This window comes from Hemicordylus capensis, chromosome 1 (assembly GCF_027244095.1).
Source record: "Hemicordylus capensis ecotype Gifberg chromosome 1, rHemCap1.1.pri, whole genome shotgun sequence".
In the NCBI taxonomy this organism is placed as follows: Eukaryota; Metazoa; Chordata; class Lepidosauria; order Squamata; family Cordylidae; genus Hemicordylus; species Hemicordylus capensis.
The window spans coordinates 37,074,396-37,101,766 of record NC_069657.1 but is presented as its reverse complement, the minus strand read 5'-3'; the positions used below and the strand labels follow the sequence as shown (position 1 = coordinate 37,101,766).

The window sequence follows — 27,371 nt, the reverse complement described above, 5'->3', positions numbered from 1 at the left end:
AATACCTTGGAATTGCTGGACATATGTACCTTCCTGTTTTATTTCCCACTGTTGCTTAATAGCCAGGTCACTCTGACACAGACGGCCCTGGAGCCAATTCACTGTTTAGAATGACAATGTGAAAGGCAGAAGTGAAGAGGGGCAGAACAGTGACAAGATGCATCTATCATTATGAGCAAGGGATGCTTACTAACACACACACACACACACACACACACACACACACACACACACACCACTGATCTTCATGTTAATATGCACAAATAAACAAAAAAAAAATCACACTTTACCAGAATGGGGTTGACTGCTGTGACAGATGTTGCAATTAAATTAAAAAGGTTGCAAAGCTACTCCTCATGTCCAGACCAAAAGTTAATTGTTAGACTGTATTTAATGATCAGTTTATTAGATCAGGATCAAGCAGTTGACGTCATTATCATCCTAAGCCCCCCTCATTGCATAATACATCAGGCAGAATTTACAAAGCTTGCTCATATCCGAAAAAAACATACAGCAATTCCAGAAGAGGCACTTCTTCAGCTTGCCTTGCAAAGGGGAAAAACTTTACAGTATTTATGCTGCTGTGCATAAGAAGAGGTTTAATGTTCCACAGTTGGGAGAAATTATCTCTTTTCTGACTATTTTCCTGCGCCATATATTCTGGCCATCTGGCAAAAAATTATTAAGCTTTCTCAATTAAGTGCTAGGTATTTAATTGTTAAACAACATTGCAATGATACAGCAGAATTCTTCTAAACAGTCATCAGATGTGAATTTTTAAAAAGTGTACATTACAACAAGACCATGTTAGGGATATGCTAACCGGTTCAAAGTTGAGCCAGTTTGCCATCAACCTGGGCCTGTTTGATGGCTTATGCCTGAGCCAAACCAGGCCCAGTTCAATTCGGCTTAACCTCAAGCCAAACCCACCCACCCACCCACCCCTGTCCTGCTCAGGGGTTCTAAAAATAAAACTAACTAAATAAATAAATATAAACAGGGGCTGCATTCGCATGTAATGCCCTCCCCCACACCCCTGCACACTTACCTGTCTGCATTTAGACGTAACCAACAGTCAGGAAAACTGCAGAGAGGATACTGGCTGAGTGGGCTTCCTTCTGGAATGAAGGACAGCCCTGGCAGACAATCAGAGCCGGAGTGAGGAAGGAGCTTCCTCCCTTGACTCTGCGGCACAACTTTACCTTTACCGCATTCAGACATAACGGACAAGGCACGGAACCTCAGTTTGAATGGCGAAACTCACTACAAACGAAACATTCAAACTGAGGTTCGGGGAGGCAAACGTCAGGTCACTTTGGTGACTGAACTGAGGTTGAACACATACAACAAATTCAACCATTGGCCCCTCCAACTCTGGTTTCCTGCTATGTGCAAATGGGGCCAGGGATTTGTGCAAGGGAGCTATTGTGCTATAGCGCTCTTGTGCAAAAGTTGCCATTAAAACCAATGAGACACGCTGCAGTTACGTCACTGCAAGCATGCTTGAGGTATCATAAGCAGCTAATGCAACAATTTTGCACTAGCTCAACATCTTCCTGCATGCAGTTCATTGCTCTGGAGGACCGCCACTCTGCTCTTGCTCCCTAGTAAGAGTGTAAGATTGCAACCTTAAGCTTTGCTTTTAGAATCCTAGCAACAGACAAGAAGAAACTCAATTTTTCACTTTCAACACATATGATTCATTGCAAAGACTGCTTATGGACAACCACTTTCTCATATACATGTATATTACAAAAACACATACATTTCACTCCCAAAATTTGTTTGAACCCCATTTAGAGTCATAGCAAAGCAATTAGGTGCCCTACGGAAAGTGCATGAAGTGCACTAATGATCTGCATGAAAGCTTTGTGCCCTTCAGTGTGGCTGGTACCCTAGTGTTGGTTCTTGACCTATTCATTAGAACAATTAGCTTCCCATGGGAATGGACAAAAGAACAAATGTTTCAAAAGAGAGAAAGTAAGTAACCTGTGCCACTTTTGGGGAGGGACTGTAGCTCAGTAGTACAGCACATGTTTTGTATGCAGAAGGTCCCAGGTTCAATCCCTCCAGTCAGGGATGGGAAAGAACCCCCTCTGCAATCCTAGAGAGCCACTGCCGGTCAGTGTAGACACTAGACAGTACTGAGCTGGATGAACCATGGGCCTGACTCAGTATAAGGCAACTATCTACATATCCTACAGTATAAGATATCCTGTGGGGTTAGCCGTCAGGATAAGAGACGTTTACAACTAAGAGCAATGTATCAAGGAGAGGGGATCCACCTCAAAGCAATTCATCTTAAAAGAGTGGCCTGCTGTCAGTGCTTTGGCTGGTGAGTTCCAATATACAACCTCACTGCAAAGGAACAGAAAATATATTATTTTCTCTCCCCCAATATCCACCTCCTTTCTCCCATCTCTCTACCCTGTTTGCAGCGGTGTCCTCACACCCTGATGGATGTCCCTTCCCCTCCTGACACACTTCACGGACTGGGTGAGCCTGCCAGAACATCAAAAGTTAAATATTGATTAAATTCATTTTAAATTCATTTTTAATTCATTTCACTTTAATTCAGTTGATTGGTTGATTGATTGATATTAAGTGTTACTCTAATAATCAGCAGACTAGGAATTGACCTCAGCCCCCATGAACCAAGTCACGGTTGGTTTCGGCCCGCCAGGTCATTTGAGTTGTGCAGGCCTGTTCTGCATGATGCCTACTGCAAAGAGATCTTGCTCCCCCTCCTTCAAGGGGGAAGGATTACATGAAAGGGGCTGTGAGTGACTATGGCGAAGCACCAAGCTCATATCTTGTGGTGGGGCGAGGGAGGTACAAGATGGAGAACAGTGGCAGCTGTTTCTGTCACTACTGCCATATGAACTTGGGTTTTCTCTCTCTCCATCACTTCTCTCCTTTTCATTCAGTCTTGTGCTCATTTCTTTCCCAGCTCTTTCCTCATACATACAAGGCTTCAGGCAAAAGCAAAATATAAACATACATGTATGTTATGGCTACACGAAGCCCTGTGAAAAGGTAACGCTGTGAATTCTAACTTACAAAATGTTCCAGTTATTTTGTGACTTCAAAGGATTTCTCTCCCACTGTTATACTATTATAAGGTACATGCTTCAATGAGGTATATTACTGTATTTGCAAAAGAGGACAATCTACTTATGCAACAAGTTTGTTTGTTGAAATGAAAGTATTTGTATCAGTTGTAGCAACGGGAACTCTGGTCTTATGTAACATGTCAGCCCTAAGGACTAGCTCTGTGGACATGCCTATAACATTGTGGAGTGTTCCAATTTCTCATATTTTTCAACACTTGCATACATGTGGTGGGTGCTCTTGCACTTTATTTTATTTTAATTAAAATGAGTACATCACATGTATATAATGATACTTACATTTGGACTTAGGAGGGGGAAGGATAGATGAACACAGTGAGAGGGAGGAAGCACAAGTGACAGGAAAGACTCAAAATCTGTATGAACATAAGTGAAGAATCCTAGAATAAGAGCTAATGGAGACTGATTTATTCACCCACATTGCTTCCTCTTGTGATATGGCAGCAATTAATACAGGATCTGAGAACATTCTCTTCAAGCTTCTGGTTCCAAGAAGAATCACTTTATGAACATTCTGCCAAAACAAGATCTTAATCTTTTTGTATCAGAAGCACAGCAAAGGAAACAAGTTACTAAAAGGCAAAAGTGCTTAAAAATGAAATACTGATGTGTAAAGAAGTCTTGGGAAGTCCTCCATAAATAGCACTCATCAGAAAAGCATCCATGGAAGCTTTTCCCTGTTGGTCTTTAACTACCTCAGTAAAGTGTGCCGCCGAGTCGGTGTTGATTCCTGGCGACCAGAGAGCCCTGTGGTTGTCTTTGGCAGAATACAGAGGGGTTTACCATTGCCATCTCCTGTGCAGTATGTGACGATGCCTTTCAGCATCTTCCTATATCACTGCTGTCTGATATAGATCTTTCCCATAGTCTGTACTCAGGGCTTATCCTCACCATAGATTTAAACTAGTTGAGAGTCATTCCCTGTCTGCAAATAAACCTTGGCAATAAAGAAGTTATTTTAACAGAATTCTTGGCACTATCCCCAGACTATAATTCCAAGATTATTTGGAAGAAGCCACGGCAGTTAAAACTGGTATAAAACCTCTATAAGTTGGTAGTGTAGATAAGTTTTTGAAGAAAACTGCACTGCAATTGGTTAAGACATCACCATATTGACTCAAATTTCATGGAACCCAAATGGGTTTCCCAAAGCTCAGCCATCACACGGGGCAGAAATAAAGCAAGAAATAGGCCTACGCTATTTCTCAGGACACTGACATAGAGCATCATTGATGGTTCCACATGCACCAGGTCCTCTCTGAAGGCCCTCCTCTGAATGTTCCTGCATTCAAAGTGAGGTTGGAGAAGATCTTCTTGGATGCAACACCCCACTTCTGAAATTCTTCCTCCAGGGAGACTCACCGGGCAGCTACATTACTGCACTTCAGATGCCAGGTGAAAACCTGTGTATTTTTCAGGACTTTAGAAACAATTGCTTTAGTTCTGTTTTAATCAGCTGTGCCTTAATTTTGTCATTGCAACCATTGTTCTTGTTTTTATTGTATCCCACCTTGTGTATTTTTCAAAACAGAAAAGGTGGTCTAGAAAAAACTTAAATAAGTAAATAGGTGGTCTGTGTTGAGAAATGTAAACCAATATCTAAAACAGTACAGTGGCAACAGTTCCTCTCATAAGTCTGGAAGTTGTCTCTGATGCTGAGAAAAATAAGCGGTGAGATAAGCATCATGAGCAACTGGGTGTTGTCACTGTAAGATAAATCCTTTCATTTGAGTGTGGGTAATCTGACTTGCTACAGCAGCACTGTTTCTGAAATACTGTCTTGAAGCTCTAATTACCAGCTTGCTACAGTTACAGGTGAAGTTAGTTTGAGTGGCGAGTTCTTTGATGGAGAAAAGGAGGGTGGGACAGAACCATGTTTTTATAGCATACCCATGCTTATTATGAGGGTTCATGGAAACCACTGTAACAAACACCACAATCACCATAAAGGATCTGAACTGAACCTTGCCTGAACTATTTCAGTTTCATGATGAAACGGCAGCCTATCTCCACATAAGTAATTTCACTTCATTATTAAGAAACCTTCAATTATTTAACACTGTGAAGCAATCTGCCAGGAGTACCCAAATAAACTAGTTTCCCTAATAACTATAGTGAATGAACTGTGGTACACGAAAGTAATGTGGAATTCTGATGCTTATATTAAAAAGAGGGATGCTTAAAGGCACTCATTATACTATTTTTCCACCTTTATTAATAAAAGCAAGAGATAACAGCTCTGAAGATTTGCAGACAGTTTCAGATGATTATTTTACAAGCATGATTCACCAGTTATGACAGTGTACTAACTATACAAAGGAAAACTGAGTTGTAATGTTAAGCGGTCAGTAAATCAACCACAGATTAAGGGTTTGCTTTTTCTTACGTTATGAGGTACATACGCCCAAGTACAAAATACAACTGTGCCCCATCAAGCATGAGGGAAGCTGCCATATACTGAGTCAGACCATTGGTCTATCTAGCTCAGTGGCTTCTCCAAGGTTGTACACACAAGGCTGCACACACAGAGAATTAGGCAGAATGTCTTTCTTTCTTTCTTTCTTTCTTTCTTTCTTAAATCTTCTGAAGTGCTTACTATTATCTCTCTCTTTTTTTTTTAAGAGTCACGTGCCCTTCAAACTTGTAGTGAGAATGTCTTTAGTATACCAGTGGCATAAGAGTTGAGAGAACTACAAAAGTCCAACATATCTCTCACACACACATACACACACACACACACACGACCCTCATTATTCGCGGGTTCCTGGATCATGGCTTCAGATATTTGTGCTTTTTGCAGGCGTGGTTTTAAGTGTCACTTTCAGTATGTGCCTTATATCTGCATTGTTTGAGGGAGGAGGTTTGTGGGTTGTTGAGGAGTTAATGGTGGAGCTTGGAGGAGGATTAGGAATATAGGGACATAGGAAGCTGCCATATACTGAGTCAGACCATTGGTCTATCTAGCTCAGTATTGTCTTCACAGACTGGCAGTGGCTTCTCCAAGGTTTCAGGAAGGAATCTCTCTCAGCCCTATCTTGGGAAAACCAGGGAGGGAACTTGGTCTTCCCAGAGTGGCTCTATCCCCTGAGGGGAACATAAGAGCAGCCCTGCTTGATCAGGTCCAAGGCCCATCTAGTAGAGCATCCTGTTTCACACACTGGCACACCAGATGCCACTGGAAGCCACAGGCAGGAGTTGAGGGCATGCCCTATCTTCTGCTGTTACTCTCCTGCAGCTGGTACTCAGAGGCATCCTGCCTTTGAGGCTGGAGGAATATCTTACAGTGCTCACACTTCTAGTCTCACATTCATATGCAACCAGGATGGACCCTGCTTAGCTAAGGGGACAAGTCATTCTTGCTACCACAAGACCAGCTCTCCTCTCCCTTCTGGAAGAGGATTCTGGAGGAGGCTTTTTTATTAATTAAATTATATTAAATTAATTACATTTATGAACTGTCCTATCCGGGCAATGTACAAAAAATTTAAAAAGACATAAAAACACACACCATTTAAGACACAGTGCTAAAAACAATATAAAAATAATTCAAAAAGAATTAAAAACAATTTAAAACCAATTAAAATACTTGTTAAAAAACCAATTTACAAACCTTGGGAGGCCAGGCCAAACGTGTAAGTTTTTAGGGCTCTTTTAAAGGCCTACAGCGAGCCTAAACTGGGGATATCTGCCGGGAGTGCATTCCACAGACCAGGAGCAGCTACAGAAAAAGCCAGGTTCCAAGTCGCCACCACCTCTCCAGATGACCTTAACGTCTGATGGGAATCATACAGAAGAAGGCACTCTCTAAGGTAACCTGGACTCAAGCCATTCATAGCTTTAAGGGTAATAACCAGCACTTTGTATTTTGCCATGAAACATATCGGCAGCCAGTGCAACTGTTTTAAAACAGGCATAATATGGTCTCTCTGGGTTATCCTAGCTGGCTGCCGCATTTTGAACTAGCTGAAGTTTCCAAATTATGTAAAAAGCCAGCCCCATGTAGAGCGCATTGCAATAGTCGAGCCTGGAGGTTACTAGCTGATGAACCACTGATTTGAGATCCTTCTCTTCAAGGAATGGATGCAGTCGTCGAATCAGCCAAAGTTGATAGAAAGCGCTCCTGGCCATAGCCTGCACCTGAGATACCAGGGTGAGGCCTGGATCCAAGAGCACCCCCAAGCTGCTTACCTGTTCTTTCTGGGGAAGTGTAACCACATCCAGCACAGGAAGATCTAACTCATCCCTCAAATTCCGACCCCCCACAATGAGCACCTCCATCTTGCTTGGATTCTGCTTCAATTTGTTATCCCTCATCCAGCTTGTCCATGTCATCAGGCATCACAGATTAAAACTGATCTAATCTAATATTGCAATCTAATACTGCAAGAGGAGTATGTGCTTTGGAGTCTGCTTTGGAGGAGGTTTTGGTGGAATTTGGCGATGTGGTTGGTGGAGTCTGGAGAAGCAGTACTTTGGAGTGTTTTCAAGCAGCAGTTGGAGTACTCAAGGTAAAGTACAGTACAGCTCCATCCACTGGATTCTTCTGGGGGTGGGGGGTGCTTAGTATTGAACAATACTGTACAATCCTGTATTGAAAGCTCCAAAAATTTAAAGGTGTACAGTACGTTATAAAACTTAAGACCAGTGCTGCAAATGCACCCCTGCTAACTGAGCAAAGAGGCACCTTATTAAAGTAGCGGTGGATGTCTTATATTAAGCAGGGGGAGAGCAACTGTCCCTATCCATCCCCAACACAGTACCCTTACAGTGGTTGCTGCTGGTGTCCACCCTATGTTTCTTTTAGACTGTAAGCCTTTTTGGCACAGGAACCATCTTACTTACTGTATTTATTTATGCATACATACCTACCTACCTATTTTTATACCGCCCAAAACTCACGTCTCTGGGCCGTTTACAACATTTATCATTTATTTTTGTCACTTATTGCTGCTTTCATTTTATTTCTATTATAGTATTTATTTTCTGCACATATTTCTCCCCGCCCCCCTGCCTTTTAGGATGATAGCCTCAAGGTGTTTGTGTGTGTGTGTGTGTGCATGTGCGCGCGTGTGTGCTGTTTCCCCATTCATGGTAGTAGCTGGGAACCTAACCTCTGCAAAAAAACAAGGGCCTCCTGTACAGAACATGTGGAAATCTGACTTATTTCAGCTATGGAAAACTCTGGAATATGCATACATATAAATGCACGGAAACTGTGAAACTGTTTTTGCTCAGGGAAATCATCAGACACCTATTGAACCTTGTAAAATACAAGTCAGGAGGTGTGTTCTTTAAAGACATATAACTCTAGAGGAAAAAACCAGACAGGTGTAGGTTCTCATTTACATGTTGCTGGTTCTGACAGCAACCATTAAATTGTCTTTAATTTTATTTTAAGATTATTTTCCTCATGCACAGCAGAATCTCCATTATACAGTTTTGGTTATCTGAATTTGTGATTATCCAAATGCAGCCCTTATTGCCAAGTAGTTATTGTTCCTAGGTACACCTATGGAAAGAGACTGTTCCTATTTAATGAAAAAGAACCACATGCTCAACTTTTACTAATTGCTTTGGCAGTTCTAGTCTTGTGAACAGATGTATATGAATGAAAGATGGGGAACGATCACTTACCCTGAAGGAAATGCTGTTAAGGTGTTGTTGTTGTTTTAAACATAGCATAAAGTCTCACTAAAAAGATGCCTAGACACCATTTATGAAATATCCTTGTACAACTTGCAATCTTTTATTAGAAAAATAGAAAATGACAGCCTTTTTTCTGTTGAATAAACTATTATTTTGACACCATCAAATTATTTTTCTATCCTTGGTAACAGCATCCATTTGGTTAATTGCCAGGGGGTGCGTGGGGGAGCTCGAGATCCTGTATTATGGTCTCAGATCTCAAACATACGTACAACTATTCTGTACCTCCTGTAAAAGCAACTCTGTTTTATTGTCTGCTTATGAGAGGTTTCACAGAAGCACCACAGAAAGCACTAGACGGCCGGATGCTACGACTCATAGCATGGGCCATTAAAGACTTGAAGGTTGTGCCGTCGAGTCGGTGTCGACTCCTGGCGACCACAGGGCCATGTGGTTTTCTTGGTGGAATACAGGAATGGTTTACCATTGCCTTCTCTGCAACAGTATGAGATGATGCCTTTCAGCACTTCATATGTTACTGCTGCCTGATAAAGGAGTTTCCTATATTTTCGGAAACACACCAGTGGGGATTTGAACGAACGGCCTCCTGCTCTCTAGGCAGGTTGCTTCCCCGCTGCACCATTAGGTGGTTACATTAAAGGCTTAGGATAGGGCTAATGGCTGCGCTAGTATAACCTAAAGGTAAAGTGTGTCGCCAAGTCGATGTCAACTCCTGGGGATCACAGAACCCTGTGGTTGTCTTTGGTAGCAAACCACAATATCATGCTGCTGTCATAGACCCTGATGCCAGCACAAATGTTTAGGATTAGAGGTGCCATATTTTTCAGATTTGGTTAGGTCTTCGTACCTTGACTAGTATATACATAACCATTCCTTACAGATATCTAAGTGACCACCAGACCAGTGTTCCCTGTGACAGGGATTTCCCAATGTTGATGGATTTCCAGCTGCAAGGCCGTTGGAGCTGGGGATTCTAGGAGATGTAGTCAACAACCTCTGGGAATCCCCACTACAGGGAATACTGCAGCAGGCCTCAGATGGGTTGAGTAGTACTCTAAGTGATTTAGTAGCTTCTTACTATTGAACACAGCAGCTGACATGCTGACTACTACAGGGGACAAGAGGGATTGCAGGGTCATGAATGAAGCTTGCACACAACTTCAACAGACATTGTTGGGGGGAGTATGCTTTTTATTCCTCCAAATGATATATGCCTTTTACTTTATTTAAATTTTTACATTTATATCCCGCTTTTCTAAGGAGCCCAAGTGGTGGGCATGGTTATGTTCATCCGCACAACTCTATGGGGCAAGTTAGGTTGAGAGATAAGTGACTGGCCCAGGGTCACCCAGAAAGTGTCATGGTTGAATGGGGATTTGATCTTGGGTCTCCTCAATCCCAGTCCAGCACTCTAACCATTACAGCACACTGGTTCTCTTCTCCTATGATGGACAGTTTATACATTAGGTATGTTACAAAAAAATATATCCAACCCTGAGTGAATTTTTGTGAGGGATCATATGTATTGATGGAAGTAATGGAACCCAAACTATGTGCCATGAGAAAAGCCAAACTGTGTCTCAAAAAAGAAGGTCATACTGTTAGATGATGATGATTTATTCGATTTCTATACCACCCTTCCAAAAATGGCTCAGGGCGGTTTACACAGAGAAATTATAAATAAATAAGATGGATCCCTGTCCCCAAAGGGCTCATAATCTAAAAGAAATATGATAGACACCAGCAACAGTCACTGGAGGTACTGTGCTGGGGGTGGATAGGGCCAGTTACTCTCCCCCTGCTAAATAAAGAAAATCACCACGTTAAAAGGTGCCTATTTGACAAATTAGTGGAGATTTTTATTTATTTATTTATTTATTTATTTTATCAAATTTGTACACCGCCCCAAACTTTCATCTCTGGGAGGTTAACAATAACATAAAACCAGTTTAAAACATATACAAAAAACTTTAAAACAATTTAAAAGTAAACCAGAGATTAAAACCCCACAATTTTTTAGGGAGCTGAAAAAGCTTGCGCGAAAAGTTGGGTTTTAAGGTGTTTTCTGAAAATTGCCAGAGATGGGGAGGATCGTATCTCAGCAGGGAGCACATTCCACAATCTCGGCGCAGCGACCGAGAAGGCCCGTCTCTGTGTAGCTACCAAACGAGTTGGCAGTAACTGGAGACGGACCTCCTCAGATGAGAGCCAGAGTGGTGTAATGGTTAGAGTGCTGGACTAGGACCGGGGAGACCCGAGTTCAAATCCCCATTCAGCCATGAAACTAGCTGGGTGACTCTGGGCCAGTCACTTCTCTCTCAGCCTAACCTACTTCACAGGGTTGTTGTGAAAGAGAAACAAGTATGTAGTACACCGCTCTGGGCTCCTTGGAGGAAGAGTGGGATATAAATGTTAAAAAAAACAAAAAAAGATGACCTCAGTGGGCGGTGAAGCTTGTAGTGATGAAGATGCTCTCCTAGATACCCAGGGCCTAAGCCATTTAGGGCTTTATAAGTTATAACTAGCACTTTGTGTTTTGTCTGGAAACCTATTGGCAGCCAGTGTAGCTCCATCAGTAAAGGAGTAACATGGTCTCTCCAAGATGACCCAGAGACCAACCTGGATGCGGCATTCTGAACCAACTGAAATTTCTGGACTACGTACAAAGGCAGCCCCACAGAAGTCAAGTCTGGAGGTCACCAACAGATGTACCACTGTTTTGAGGTCATTGATCTCAAGAAACAGGCGCAGCTGGAGTATCAGCCGGAGCTGATAGAAAGCACCCCTGGCCACCACCTCAACCTGAGAAACCAGGGAGAGGTGTGAATCCAAGAAGTACTCCCAGACTGTGAACCTGTTCCTTTTGGGGAAGTGTGACCCCATCTAGAACAGGGAGATCAAGATCATCTCTAGAGTTCTGACCCCGCACAATAAGTACCTCTGTCTTATCTGGATTCAGCTTCAGTTTATTCTCCCTCATCCGGCCCATTACTGCTTCCAGGCAGGCATTTAGGGAGGATATGCCATCTCCTGAAGAGGTTGACATGGAGAAGTAGAACTGGGTGTCATCAGCATACTGGTAACATCCTGCTCCAAATCCCCTGATGATCTCTCCCAGCACTTTCATGTAGATGTTAAAGAGCATTGAAGATTCAGCCACTCCTCCTCACCCTCCGCATTCTCACTGCAGGAAGGACTCATGCAACACTGATCTTTACTTCCCCCCTCTTTGCCAATATATGGGCAGTAACATTATCCAAAGGAAAAGGGTTCACCAGTGTTCCCTCATACAGCCTGCAACATAACTACAGAGCCCCCAGACTTTTGAATGCTCTCCCAGTGGGCATCCGCTCCTAAGTCTCCATCACAGTTTTGAGAAAGCAAATGGAAGATTGGCTTTTTACCCAGGCTTTTATAGGAATGGTGTTTTTGATGCTGTTGCTTTGTATTTTACGGTTATATTGTGCATATTTTTATGCTTTTAATTAGATTTGTATTTTTATATTCCAATTTAATATTTTTATTGTGTAACTTTTATATTGTTTTAAATGTTTTGTAAACCGCCTGGAGATGGTTTTAATGAAAGGCAGTATAAAAATTTAAAGATAAATTAATTAATAAAATAACTACCACATAATCCTATATAATCTCTATTGCCCAAGAAGCCAAATGTCATGACATGACCACCAACTGGAAGCAATCAGTAACAGAACTATCCTGCAGCTGCAAAGAAAATGCTTGCCCATTGTTCTGTGACTCTGCTGGAAAGGTTATTATATAATCATTTAGAAAGTGTAATAGTGAAGCATGCCCCCAGTGATAGTCAATGAAATAACTCTTTTGCCGTTATGATGAGTTTGGGCAACTCTGGTTTACATATATAAGAATCACACCAAAAACTCAATCAACAAGATCTCAGAAAAATATTTAGAGGTGATCTGCGTTGAGCAAACAAACAGTGAACATGTGCCATGTGGGTACTTGAACAATCAGCACCATTTTCTTCATGTCACGGCCATCATCAGAAAGCTGAAAGACGAAGCAGTCAACTACAAAGGTCATTTACAGCCAATTTTTAATAGCACCCATTATCTAATAAAAGGGCACACCACAGATGTAGTTATAAATCACACACCACTTTAAAAACAAGCATAAGTGAAAAGCATAAACTCCTTAGAAAAGGAGTTTAACAAGCCCAGTTGACTTGTTTGAGGGCTCCCCTCATCTTTAAGCCCAAACACAGCCACAGCAATCAATCAGTTACATAAATCATTTCAGATTTCTATAGACATCGTACTGCTCACTTTTCCCACGATCTAAGCATATATTTGTGTTTGCTTTCAAGTGTCCCCTTTAGATTACTACATCTAAGGGGCTGGGCAAGGATTTGCCAAGAACAATGTTGTCATCAGCAAAGCTATTTTTCAGAATGTGTTTCAGCAAAGCAAGTGTTTTTCTGCTGAACTCTTCACACAGAAGCTCTGGCTTCAGGCAAACTACAGCACAAACACATCCCTACCTAATGTTTGCAATGCACCCTGACCTGCCCTGAAGTACTGGACCACTCCCATCAGTTGTCAAGGCAAAGTAAACTAAGACAGTAAACTTTGCCCTGAGTCATTTATGAGTGAATGTAAATACACAAACACACATTCAGGCTTTGTTTTGAAATTAGTAGAATGTTTTGCCTTGCACTGAAAGTAGCTATATTATCTCCTGGACAGAACTAGTTCAAAAACAACCTAGATCCAGGACATACAAGAAGCAACACTGGCTGCATCAGTGTATTGCATTCTCGTCTTTAGTACCGATACAGAATTTCTGATACATTCTGCAGCTATATATCGAGTAATCCATCCTTCTGTTCCATCATCTATTCCTTCTCCAGTGAATTCAAGTTCCTCTACTAAAAGTTATCATGCCTCACAGTAAACACCACATCTTTGTCCTCCAAGGCATAATTGTATAGGAATATCCAACCACCGCAGTCCAGCTTTTCAGAGTTAACAAGAAGTCCTGCATGATTCCCCGTAAAATTGATGTGCACAGGCGATCTCCATGGATCACAGCACAGACAGCAACAAGTTCACTGCTTATAATCCACTAGACAGAACAAGTGCATCTGCAAAGACTCTGCAGGAATCTTCACATAGCCAAGAAACTGGATGAAATTGCACCAATCCCTATCACTCAGCCTACCCTACATCACAGGGTTCTTTTGATGATAAAATAGTACACTACTATGTGCTACCTAATGGTGAAGCGGGGAAGTAACCTGCCTAGAGAGCAGGGGACTCTTGGTTTGAATCCCCGCTGGTATGGGAAACACCTAGATTGGGCAGCAGAGATATAGGAAGGTGCTGAAAGGCATCATCTCAAACTGTGCAGGAGATGGCAATGGTAAACCCCTCCTGTATTCTACCAAGAAAACCACATGGCTCTGTGGTCGCCAGGAGTCTACACTGACTCGATAGCACAACCAACGCTAACATGAATATTAGCCTCTGAGAGGAAGGGCATCCAAGTTGGGGTGCTTGGTTGCTAATGAAAACATAGACATGGTGGGCATAACTGGAACCTGCCAGCGTAGTGTAGTGGTTAGAGTGCTGGACTAGGACCGGGGAGACCCGAGTTCAAATCCCCATTCAGCCATGAGATTTGCTGGGTGACTCTGGGCCAGTCACTTCTCTCTCAGCCTAACCTACTTCACAGGGTTGTTGTGAGGAGAAACCTAAGCATGTAGTACACCGCTCTGGGCTCCTTGGAGGAAGAGTGGGATATAATTGTAAATAACAACAACAACCTGGTGAAACAGTAAGAGCCAGTAGGACACTATTATTCCTGGATAAAAACTTTACAGAAAGTACAGTGAGAGAATCCAACAAGCTAGAAAACCTAGGAGGACCAGAGTCCTCCACAAAATCATTATGGGTGACAATACGGAGACTGAAAGGAAATGTGTTACTAGAGACATGCTATCACCCTCTGGATCAAAACAATGAGAGTGACTGGGTGTTGGAGAAACAAATCAGAGAGGCATCAAACAGAGACACAGCTGTCATTTTGGGTGATTTCAATTACCCTCGCATAGACTGTGCCTTAGAACAGGTGGCTGCAGAACAACCAGAGAGAAGGAGGAACTGGACTTAATCCTGAGTGGTGACTAGGACCTAGTGCAAGATGTCAGAGTTGCAGAACTATTGGGGAACAGTGATTATAGTGTGATCAAATTCAGCTTATATGTGAGTAGAGCATTGCCAAGGAAATCCAACATAGGTATCTTGACCTTTGGGGGCAGGGGGGATAGGGGATTGGTAAAAAGGAGGCTTAAAGAGAAAGTCAGGAGGGTCATATCACTCCAGAAAGCATGGAACTTAACTTTGGTGCTGGGTAAATTGATGGAAAGCATACTCAAGGAGAAAATTGTTAAACATACAGCACATGCCTTGTTGAAGGAGAACCAGCATGGCTTCTGGCAAGGGCAAGTCTTCCTTTACTAACCTTTCGGAGTTCTCTGAGAGTGTCAACAGGCATGTAGATAAAGGTGATCCAGTTGACAAGAGTATACTTGGACTTCCAAAAAGCTTTTGACAAAGTTCCCCATCGAAGGCTCTTGAGTAAACTTAGCAGTCATGAAATAAGGATATAGGCTCATGTATGGATTGGTAACTAGTCAAAGGGCAGTAAACAGAGGGTAGGAATAAATGGACAGTTTTCACAATGGAGGGAAATGTGGGGTCCCCCAGGGATCGGTATTGGGACCAGTGCTCTTTAACTTATTCATAAATGATCTAGAAGTTGGGGTAAGCAGAGAAGTGGCCAAATTTGCAGATGACACCAAACTATTTAGGGTAGTGAAATCCAAAACAGACTGTGAGGAGCTCTAAAATGATCTCTCCAAACCGGGTGAATGGGCAACAAAATGACATATGTGGTTCAAAGTAAGCAAGTGTAAAGTGCACATATACACTGATGGGGTCTGAACTGTAAGTGACTGACCAGGAGAGAGATCTTGGAATCATGGTGGACACTTGAAAATGTCAACTCATTGTGCGGCATCTGTGAGAAAGGCAAATTCCATGCTAGGGATCATTAGGAAGGGGACTGAAAACAAAAATGTTAATATTATAATGCCCTTATACAAATCTATGGTGAGGCACATTTGGAGTACTGAGTACAGTTCTGGTAATCATACCTTGAGGACACTGTAGAATTGGAAAAGGTGCAGAAGAGAGCAACCAATATTATCAGGAGCCTGGAGTACCTTTCTTATGAGGTAAAGCTACTTTTATGAAGCAAAAGGTTTTTTAGTTTGGAAAAGAGGTGACTATGGGGAGACATGATAGAGGTCTATAACATTATGCACGGAGTAAAGAGAGAGTGGCCAGAAAGAAATTTTTCTCCCTCTCTCACAATACTAGAACCAGGGGTCATCCCATGAAACTGAAGGCCAGGAAATTTAGGACCAACAAAAGGAAGTACTTTTTCACACAGCACATAATTAATCTCTGGAATTCTCTGCCATGAGATGTGGTGATGGCCACTACCTTGTATGTCTTTAAAAGGGGCTAGGATATATGACAGGTCTATCAATGGCTACTAGTTTGGCAGCTATAGGCCACCTCTAGCCTCAGAAGCAAAATGCTTCTGAATACCTGTTGCAGGAAAACAACAGCAGAACCTCTCTTGCCTGTGGGCTTCTCAGAGGCATCTGGTGGGCCAATGTGAGAAACAGGATGCTGGACTAGATGAGCCTTTGGCCTGATCCAGCAGGGCTGTTCTAGTTTTGCCATGATCTCTGCCTGCACTTTTGCCCCATCTTATTAAGGGCCACAGTTTACCCAAGACAAAATGTTTTACATTCCAATTTCATGTAGAGAACTGCACTCAGTCACATTTACCTCACAGGAACATAGGAAACCACCTTATACTGAGTCAGACCACTGGTCCCTCTAGCTCAGTATTGTCTACACTGACGGGCAGTGGCTCTCCAAAGTTTCAGGCAGGAGCCTCTCCCACTCCTACCTGGAATGACAAGTAGTAAGCATGGGACCTTCTGCATGTGGAGCAGATACTCTGCCACTGAGCTACGGACCCTTCCGCAAACCAAAAGGAAATTGTCAGTAACATCATCATCACCAAATGACAAGCCCACATGTCTATTTTGTCACATGTGAATGTAGCTCAGAAGCCACACTCCACAGCAACAAAAACAAAAACATGCTGCTATGATGGGGTGGTGCACCTACCGAGTGAATGCAATTTCCTACATCAAAGTGATATTGATATAGTAAATGCCCATTTTGTGAAGTAGCACTTCGCTTGTAGGTCCTTCTGTCATGTATATGTGCTGTTCAACAACTGCTAATGCTAAAATGCTACAGAAATGGTAAAAGTAAAGTGTGCCGTTGAGTCAGTGTCGACTCCTGGAGACCACAGAGCCTTGTGGGTTTTGTTTTGGTTTTTTGTAGAATACAGGACAGGTTTGCCATTGCCATATCCCACGTAGTATGAGATGATGCCTTTCAGCATCTTCCTATATCGCTCCTGCCCGATATAGGTGTTTCCCATAGTCTAGGAAACATACCAGCGGGGATCCGAACCAGCAACCTCTGGCTTGGTAGTCAAGCCATTTCCCTGCTGCGGCATTAGTAGAAGAAGGTAATATTGCTCCGTTTACTAGTAAAAGTTAAAATATCTAAAGGATAGCCTACAAGGATAGTACTGCAAGGATCCAAAACAATTTATATGAAGTTTTAGGACTGCACATTGGCTGTTTCAATGGCATTCTTCCTTGACTATCTTTGCACATTTAATGATTTAAAAGTAACTAGCTGGGGCGGGTACAGAGCCTCTGAGCCTCTAGTTCTCTGCCCGCCCGCCACCATTTTCTTTCCCTCCCTCCCTTCCTGCCCACGTCACCATTTTCTTCCCTGCCTGCCTGCCACTGCCGCTTTCTCCCCCCTGACATCTTTCCCTGTCTGCCGGCACTGCCACTTTCATCTCACCCTGCCAACAGCTCACTCACGAACTCTCACGAGAGCTGCCATGCGTGGGATTAGCAATGGGTACACCTTAGAGAAATATATAGATAGCTAAGGCCATGAATGCCTGTTAAAAGTACAGAATTAAAATATTTCTATGTCATGTAACCAAAAGAACACAATTCTGCTTCTATAGATTTGCATTTTGAAATGGAGAATAAAACTGCCGTTACAGTTTATGGGTGAAATCAACTGAAGGACAGAAGAGGAAGACAACCAGAGAAAGTCAAACAAAGGCTTTTTAAAAAATCAAACACCTCTATACCTATGCACAAATTTAATGGCAGACATTATAATTGTAAACAAAATGAAAACATTATTACATTTCCGTTTCACAAATGCTACAAAGAGATGCAATATCTGTCCTAATTATTTTAGCTAACTTGTCTAAAGACACAAGTGAATTGGTCATTTGTTCCAATCAAACATCAATTTTAGTTGCAACAGTCTTGCTGAGAAAGTCACTCAATAGGAATTCGGTGGTTTCTTACCTGAATAGTCATTTTCAGAACCACTGGATAAACAGTCTGTCAGTGGTAACAGTTAGACATTCAGAGGTGGATATATTTTTAAATAAGAGACACAGGCAACAAGGGCAATGTCTTTGGTATTTAAAATGTCCCACTGTGTAATAGAAATGCCAGCACCATCACTTGTGGCCTTAAAATACTGACCTATTAAAATGCCTTGTCCTATATATGTGGTTATTTCAATGTACTATAATTTGGAGCCATTCTATGTTCTTTGGTCTCCTATCCCATGTTCTGTACCTTTTTCACATTTTCACACTGATCCATATGTCGAGAAGGTTACTGTGTCAGAAAGTCTCCTAAGGCACACTGTTTAATAGGAGGATTTCCCCTAATTAACAAGAAACAAAAAGGTAGCACTAACTGAGGTTAGACTTGTCCTATTCATGCTGTGCTTTCCCTTCCTTTTCCCTACCTAGATGGGAAATACGTTGGGCAACCAACAAATGAGTTTCATTTCTTATACAATTCACATTCATTTAATTGCAAACTGTACTACAAACACACACCTACACTCTTCATAAATCTTTGAGATATTTAAGTCTAGGGATCTCTGCTAATGACAGGACTTGGACAACAAGACCCTTAACACCCTTCAAGCAGAAACCTATCAGCACCGCTTGGCAAAAGGTTTAATCAGAAAACTAGCACTCACAACTTATCTTTGAATACTTCATTTTCATTAACATGTTAAAGAAAAGCATACTGGGCTTTTCATCGTGACCTTACAATGATGATGATGATGATGATGATGCCATCAGGTGGCTATTTAATATTCTGTCAATAATTCTCTTTGATAAATATCTGGAAACTTAGATCTATACATCTTCTGCAATTCTGACATTTTTATAGGTGTGTGAGTGTGTAGTTGTATGTTGCACCAGCTATGCAGTAAGAGATAATACACCTACTTTTCAAATATGCATTATCAGTCATACTGACATTCCAAGAAAAGCCACTTAAAAGACTTGAAAGCTTTCCACATTTTAATTTTAATCTGTTTTTTTTTAAAAGGCCCCCGTCATTCTGCCACATTCCTAGAAAATACTGATGTACCTCATTCAGTGACAAGTACCCAAGACAAGACAACTGACTATATAAAAGTTTTCTATATGGCATTTTTTTTACTCTGGAAGAAGCAAGGGCTTTGCCCCCACTTTTCATAATCAGCCCCTACCATAAAATTCTCTGGATGCATCATGAAGAGCAACAGAGCTCAAATAAGAGTGCCACAATAAGATCCAATATGAGCATGGGTTTTTTTTTTTTTCCTGCCCTTATTTGTTGCACCAAAGGGAGAATTTTGATACAGACAGCTAAATTAAAAGCAGTCACTCTATAAAGCCGTCACTGCCAACAACAGATGGTCCTACAGATATTAAAGGTAAAGTGTGCCGTCGAGTCGGTGTTGACTCCTGGCAACCACAGAGCCCTGTGGTTGTCTTTGGTAGAATAGAGGAGGAGTTTACCATTGCCATCTTCAGTCCTGCGCAGTATGAGATGATGCCTTTCAGCATCTTCCTATATCGCTGCTGCCCAATATAGGTGTTTCCCATAGTCTGGGAAACATACCAGTGGGGATTCAAACTGGCAGCCTCTGGCTTGCTAATCAAGTCATTTCCCCGCTGGGCCATCAGGTGGTTCCTACAGATATTACTCACTCTATATCCACACTACAAAGACTATGAGGAATGCCCCTATGGTAATTTCATTTTGGTCTCTGGAATCATGACTAATGTAACTTATATACCCAAAAAGTGCTTGTTTGTTTAGAACACAGTCGTTTTCCCATTCTGAATGCTGTTTTGTGTATCTGATAGGTAAATCAACTTTTTTTTTACCTCAATTCATTTAAGCATCATTATCTCTCTAAAGTACTTGCAATTTAGAACTAAAACCTTATACACAGTTTTAGTTAATGTGTTCTATATTAAAAAAAATAAGAGGCAAATATATCCACTTATTTAGAAAGAGACTCAATAGCCTTCCTTAACACGAACAAAGCAATAGCCAAAGTTGAACGATATTTAGACTTTGGTTGTGTGTCACACAAGTACTGCCTCCCAAAATTTAGACAGTCAGATCTCATCTTGATTTGTGGACTCAAAGTCTGAAGGCACAGAAGATAACCATTGGTTTTATAACCAAAGAATATGTCCCAAGTCTGAATACAATCAAGGTGCAGAGTCTGGCATGTACACAAAGAGTATGAAAACACCTTCAAGCTGCATCAGATGCAATTTCCAAGTTACACATGCATAATATTCTAGACAAGATTACATCCAGCAAAACATAAGAGATACATGAGGGGCAGGGGGAGAAACCCTGAAAGGTTTTTATTTCTTAACCACAAAAATCTCATCTTCAGTACTGGAAGGAGGAAAACAGATTCAGAAAATAACCACATTTAAAAAGGTGAAACTCCTAGTCTTTTATATTAACCCAACACCTGTCAGTTTCCCCTGCTACAGGGCTGGCACAGAATTACTTTAAGAGGGATGTTGGCAGTGGCACAACAAGAAGCAAAGCTATTTTCTTCATCAACACAAACAGAAAGTTAGTGGAACATGTTCTGCATCAGTTCCGTTGACTTTGCTATAAAAGGAAGGAAGCAAAATCAATAGCATGGGGTTTGAGATTGGAGGAAAAAGAGGCATCTTTACAGCATATAGAACTTTTTGTGATAAATGTGTTGAGCTCATCATGAGTATGTTATATACAAACTTGAGCAGAGTTTAAAAAAATAAAGAAAAGTCAGTCAGAGCTTCTTTCCAGAAAGCTTGAGAAAATTATGGCAATTGTCAAGACAATTAATGGGCGGGGGGGGGAGATCCAGAGGGAATTAAAATGCAATTTATGACCTACCTTGCAGAAGGGCTCCGTTTCTCTTGAAAAAGGTGCTTCCTGGCCAAATAGGTGGACCTGATGTGCTAAAGGTAAATTAAAAAAAAAAGTGTAAAGAAAATCTCATTTAGATTAAGTAATTTGCAAATCACCATAGTTACACAAGCTCCCTTTTTAAAGCATGGCATCAGTTTTGACATGTTGGGAACATAACATTTTGCGTCTGAAGATTAGGTCTTTCTTCTTCATAAAATATAATTATTTAAACAACCACATTCTATTCACATGAAAACTGAGCTCGATGTCAGCCAACACACATTTAAAGGAGGTCAGAGGATGTTAGGAACAAAAATATTTCTCCAGCACAAAGATTTACTAAATTCATTGTGTAGCGAAGAATACATTAAGATTACAAGAATCTACTGGAAGCACACACACAATTTACGTTCTTACCAGCTTTAAGACTGATCTATATTTCCCATTTTACAGACTATTGGCTAAAGAAAGCATTGGCTGCTTGTATAGACTGGTCCCCAACCAGATGCTGTTTTGTAGTGTGATCATCTTCTTAGGGCAAGTGTTGTGCAATCTGTCAGTTCCATTTTGTTGCTGCTCCACCCATTTTGGGAGGATCAGGCTCACAGATGTCAGGCCAAATCACACATTTGGCCTGATATTTGTGAGAACAGAAAACCTTCTGCCCAGAGACTGGTTCATACAGAGATCAGTCCTAAGCGATTCCCTGACCACTTTCCCATTGTTCGTTAGACTTCCATGCCAACCTATGTGTCCCCTGCTTCTTTAAAACCACTACTATGCAGGAGTCCCTCTCAGCTGAACGCAACCATTTATCTGACTTTCTGCATTTCTGGCGTTCCCTCTCTATGGGCTGTCTTGACCAGCTTCCCTGGTTTTCCTTTTGAAATATATTACCTGCTAGACTAGGGAGAACTTTCTCAGAGAATCCTCTTAACTCAGGCCTTGTAAGAACACAAGGCCCAATATACAAATCCAAGTACACCATAGAGTATTATACAGTAATACATAAAAGTTGGATTTTAATACAATTTCCCTAATTCTTATAGAATTCTAGGTTTATATACAATGCAGAATACACAAGATCTGAAGCCACAGCGCTGAAAGTACAACTTCAAGAAGAAAAAGACTGACCAGCAATTCAGCAACATGAATTCCAAATGCTAAAATAACCCACTATTTTGTCCAATGTAAGTGGTGGATGCATCACAATTAGTATTTATACAGCACTTTCCCCAAGGGTCCATAGCGGTTCACATACATCCTCTAACAATCCTAAAAAGCATCCTGTGATGCAGGTAAGTAGGGTATTCCAAATTAGGGTAGAATGCCAGCTATGGGACAAATTTATTTATTTATTACATTTATATCCTACTCTTCTTCTAAGGAGCTCAGAAGAGTGTACATGGTTATTTTTATCCTCACAACAACCCTGTGAGGTAAGTTAGGCTGAGAATACATGACTGGCCCAGAGTCACCCAGTGAGTTACCACTACGCTATGCTGGCTGTCCTAGAAGTAACTGTGACATGGATGGTGGACCTCTCTGCTGATCACACATGCACTTACTGTTATGCTATCCCAGCTGTGAAGACATGGCTTTAATCTTTATCATCTATGGCAAGCTGAAACCATGTAAACAGCTACAGCGAAGCCAATGGATCACACCTTTAGTTGCTCTGCCCTATTACTTTATTATTTCCATTGAACGTTTTCCAACATATCAATACTTCTACAGTCAAATATTCTCTTTTAAACTAAAGGAGAGCTCATGTTTCTATAGACACAACCATTATGTATACTTTAATAGAAACCCAAGGAAAGAAGGATTGTGAAGTAATCCAGGAAAACTCAATTGCTGTACCAGTGATATAGCTGCAACCTGGCCTGTGCTGCCTCAACAGCATCATGGGTTTAGTATGCATGCAAGTAGCAAGCCAGGTAAATACTAGACTTCCCATTGGTGTATGCAACTCTAGATGTATGACTTAGTCTATGTTATTAGATGAACTAGAAGCCATGCTGATCATGTAAGCAGAGAACAGCTAGTACAACCTATTTAGAATCAATGTATAGGAAATAGCTTAGTAGGGCTGTCTCAGTCTGAGAGCCAATGAAAGCACTGACTCCTCCTTTGCCTTGCTCTTTCACCTTCTCCCTGCTGGTCCTACGCTTGGCAAGACACTTTTAATCCTCACCTAAACACTGATAACTTTACCTGGAGTGACCAGAGCAAGGCTCAAGGGAAATCAGTCAAACCAGCTAAAACCACAGTGTGGCCCAGCAGTGCCCTCTAGTGGTTGACCCCGCATTATAATCAAAAGGTTTTTAGCCTACTTTTCAGTGGTTTATGAGGTCACCCAGCATTCCGTGTGTGTGTATCTGTGTGTGTGTCTCCCTGCTATCTACTTTGCAATGCCCTGAACAATATGAAGATCAGGTACAGTTGTAGGGACACATAGGCACACCTCAATGGTGTAGTTTGTGATGAAGTTACCCACCCCGATTCAAGATGGCAGACACATAAACATTTGAAGCTCAAGAGGGCTAACTTGTGTACTACCTAACTGATCTGAACCAAATTTGCTACAGCTGTAGGGACACATAGGGATGCTCCAATGGCATGCTTTGTGGTGATGTCATCCACCCCAATCCAAGATGACGGACACGTGAACATTTGAGGAGCAAGTAAGCAAACTCATGGACTGTCTAACCGATTTGATCAAAATAGGTAATATTGTAGAGAGTGGACACAGGGACACCTCAATGGTGCAGTCCAGTGTTTCTCAACATTTTTGGAGTCATGGACCGGTACATTATTCATGTGCAGTTTCCTGGACCAGCAGTTAGTAAAGGAGTCGCTCCCTTTGCCCCCAACTCCACCCCCAGGCACCCCCCCAAAAACAATTTTGGGCAGCTCTCTGGAGCTCATTTCCAGGCAGCCCTCGCTGCTGGAAGAAGTGAAATGAACGTTATCCAGCAGCAAGGGCTGCCTGGAAATGAGCTCCAGAAAGCTCCTGGTGGCCCCTGCCGGCCCAAAGTTGGTTTTTTTGGGGGGTGGGGGGGATTTTTATTAGTGATGCCTCACGGACCAGTACCCAATGCCTTGTGAACCAGGTCTGCGGACCGGTGTTTGAGAAACCCTGGTGTGGTGTCATCCACCCTGATCAGAAATGGTGGACACGTGAGTGTTTGAGGCACAACAGGGCTAACTTATGGACCACCTTACCAATTTGAACCAAACTGAGTCCAGTTATAGGGATAGTGAAAGGAAAGTCGGCAGATGAGTTCTTACTAGAACAGCTTGTTTTTTCTTGCATCACAATGGCGGAATTAAACACAAGTGGATTCCAACAGGCTGAAAAACCTGTAGAGATGGAGACTAAGCAAATGCAGAACACTGCCTGTGAATGACCTATAAATGTTTTACCGTATATCATGCCGCCAGATGGAACCTGAGATGTCAAGATGTTTGACATCTTTCATTCGTGATGTGTCACGTTAATTACATATTTTTTAGGAAAGGAGAATTAACCTCAATAATGGTGGCAGACACACCACTGCATCACTAGGTGAGATTGAAACTTGATATGCCTCATATCCTTATGGACCACAGAACTTAAGTTGCAACACCTTAACCTTATGAAAGCGCCCAAGAAAGAGGATCATGTGACATGGTCAGTACATACAACAGAGTTATTTCTTCAACTCAGGAAACAAAGATAGCTTCAGCTTTAAATACTTGCAATGCAAAACACAGAAGTCAATGTTAATTTGATTTCTATCATTGTCTTATAACAAGAAAATCAAGATCTGAGAATTGAACAACAAAAAGTAAAAGTTGTAAGCAACTTAGCAAAAAGCTTGGTGGGGGCAAGTCAAAGATTCCATAATTTTTTTTAAAGGGGGGGGAGAGAAGTACATCCAAGTACATTTTTGCCCACCTGAGATGCTTTCGTGCAATTTGAGTTTTAAAAATCAGTCCCTTAATGCTACATTCAAAGCAAGCCTTTCCTTTCATTGTATCCAAAGCGTAGTAGATAGTTTTTGACTGAGCAGGACAATGACAGCATATGACATGGCCCAGTGACCAAGAATGTAGCAACAGCTTCCACGTGACATCAGGCTCACCATGCTGACTGCACTTCCATGGGATTACACACACGCACACTCACTCACACAAACTCAGCAAGGCTTTTGGCTCCACATCAGTTCCATTTGATGGTGCTGAAGATTTAGGTTAAGTTATGTCAAATTAAATTGCTCACAGAAACCCATTTACTGCTTCCCAAACTTTTGCAGTACTTTGCAAAGTAAACAAGAAATAAACTAGACAACACCAGCATTTTGCACTTTATACCAGAACCAAAACAGTTTGCCTTGTTATTTCAAATTGGCTAAATATTGTGTTGCTAGTAATGACATTTTGCTGCCTGAAGCAGAGTACCAAATGTCTTTCCCTCCCTTTCCTCCCGCCTTTTTCCTATTAAAATCACAATCCTAATTCCTAATTCTAATTCCTAAATCCTTCCTTCATTCAAATCTCTTCCTTTCCTCTTTAGGAAGGGAAGAGGAAAAGCAGTGTGGTGCTATTTTACCATCCTTTCTCTGCAAGCCATCCACATACGAACATAGGGAGCTGCCTTCTATTGAGTCAGATCATTGGTCCATCTAGCTCAGTATTGTCTGGCTTCTCCAAGATTACAGGCAGGACTCTCTCTCTCTCTCTCTCTTTTCCATATCTTGGGAATGCCAGGGAGGGAACTTGGAACCTTCTGCAAGCAAGCATGCAGGTACTCTTCCCAGAGTTGCCTCATCCCCTGAGGTGAATATCTTTCAGTGCTTCACACATGTAATCTCCCATTCAAATGCAAAGCAGGGCAGACCCTGCTTAGCAAATGGGATAATTCATGCTTGTTGCCACAAGACCAGCTCTCCTCCCACTGGCGGTTAGCAATGTTCTCTCTAACTTCTTTCATCTGTGTGCGGAATGAGTTGTGTTCTGGGCAGCAGTAGCAAGGCAGTGTGAACTCAGAGTGGGGCTTTCCTGATTCAACATGAGTGGGATCTAAAATTGACTGAGCTGACATCAAAAAATGTGTGAGCATGTGCACACATGGACACCTTAGAGGGAGGTAAGGTGTATGTGCATTTGTGTGCATTTGCAAGCACATGCTGGATGGGTTGCCATGCCATCTCTGAGAACTGACTGGCCCAAAGTCTGCTGCCTGAAGTGGCTCACACCACCATGCCTGGTGGCTGAGCTGGCCTTGCTGAACGATGTACCAGCTTTGAGCAGATGTAATGCTAGCTTTTATTTATTTATTTATTGTTAAATTTGTATGCTGCCTTTCATTAAAACAATCCCAAGGCGGTTTACACAAAAATTAAAAACAAGACTATAAAAATGACACAATTAAAATATTAAGCTAAAATATAAAACAAATCTCAAGTCTAGGGAGCAGGAAGACATGGTCTATCATGTGCAAATCCACCCAACCCAGGTTAACTGTCACATCTGACTATCAAAAGTCAGTGTCCATCTCTGGCAATTTTCAAAAAACACCTGAAAACCCATCTTTTCGCCCACGCTTTCTCAGCTTCCTAATTTTTTAGGTTTTAATCTCTGGTTTATTTTTAAATCGTTAAATTGTTTTAAGTTTTTTGTATAAGTTTGTAACTTGTTTAACTATTGTTAATTGCCCAGAGACAAAAGTTTGGGGCGGTGTACAAATTTAATTAATTATATCTCTATCTCTATATATCATGGTTAAAACAAAATCATTGATGCTCCTAAACTCTATTTCAGACTCCAATACATCTGAACATTCTGATTCAGCAGAAAAATATAAAAGAGTGCTATGCGGGTGGAGGGAGGAACCCACATTTGGAAGTACTTCTGCACTGCCAGACATATTAACTGTTGACTTCTATTATCAATTTGTTTGAATGTGTGTGTGTGCGCATGGGGAGGAGAGAATTTAAATCCCATCCATTCCCAAAAAGTGACCAGCACTGTCTGCTTCTACGATGATGATCACCTCTTTGGTAGGGAGATCTTTTAGTGCAACAGAGGATGAACTACTCAGTTACTTACATGAAGGTCTCTAGATCTGGGCT

The 27,371-nt window shown here is 41.6% G+C and overlaps 1 protein-coding gene across 23 annotated transcripts in view; it reads right to left on the bottom strand.

Annotated features, from left to right (window-relative positions):
- Positions 1 to 27,371, bottom strand: part of FOXN3 (forkhead box N3) — a 397,500-nt gene that overhangs the window by 66,355 nt on the left and 303,774 nt on the right. For all 23 annotated transcript variants that reach the window (XM_053258886.1, XM_053258818.1, XM_053258878.1 and 20 more), the window contains one exon: positions 21,238 to 21,302. In XM_053258886.1, the coding sequence (XP_053114861.1) occupies positions 21,238 to 21,302 (65 nt within the window). The remainder of the gene's footprint in view (positions 1 to 21,237; positions 21,303 to 27,371) is intronic.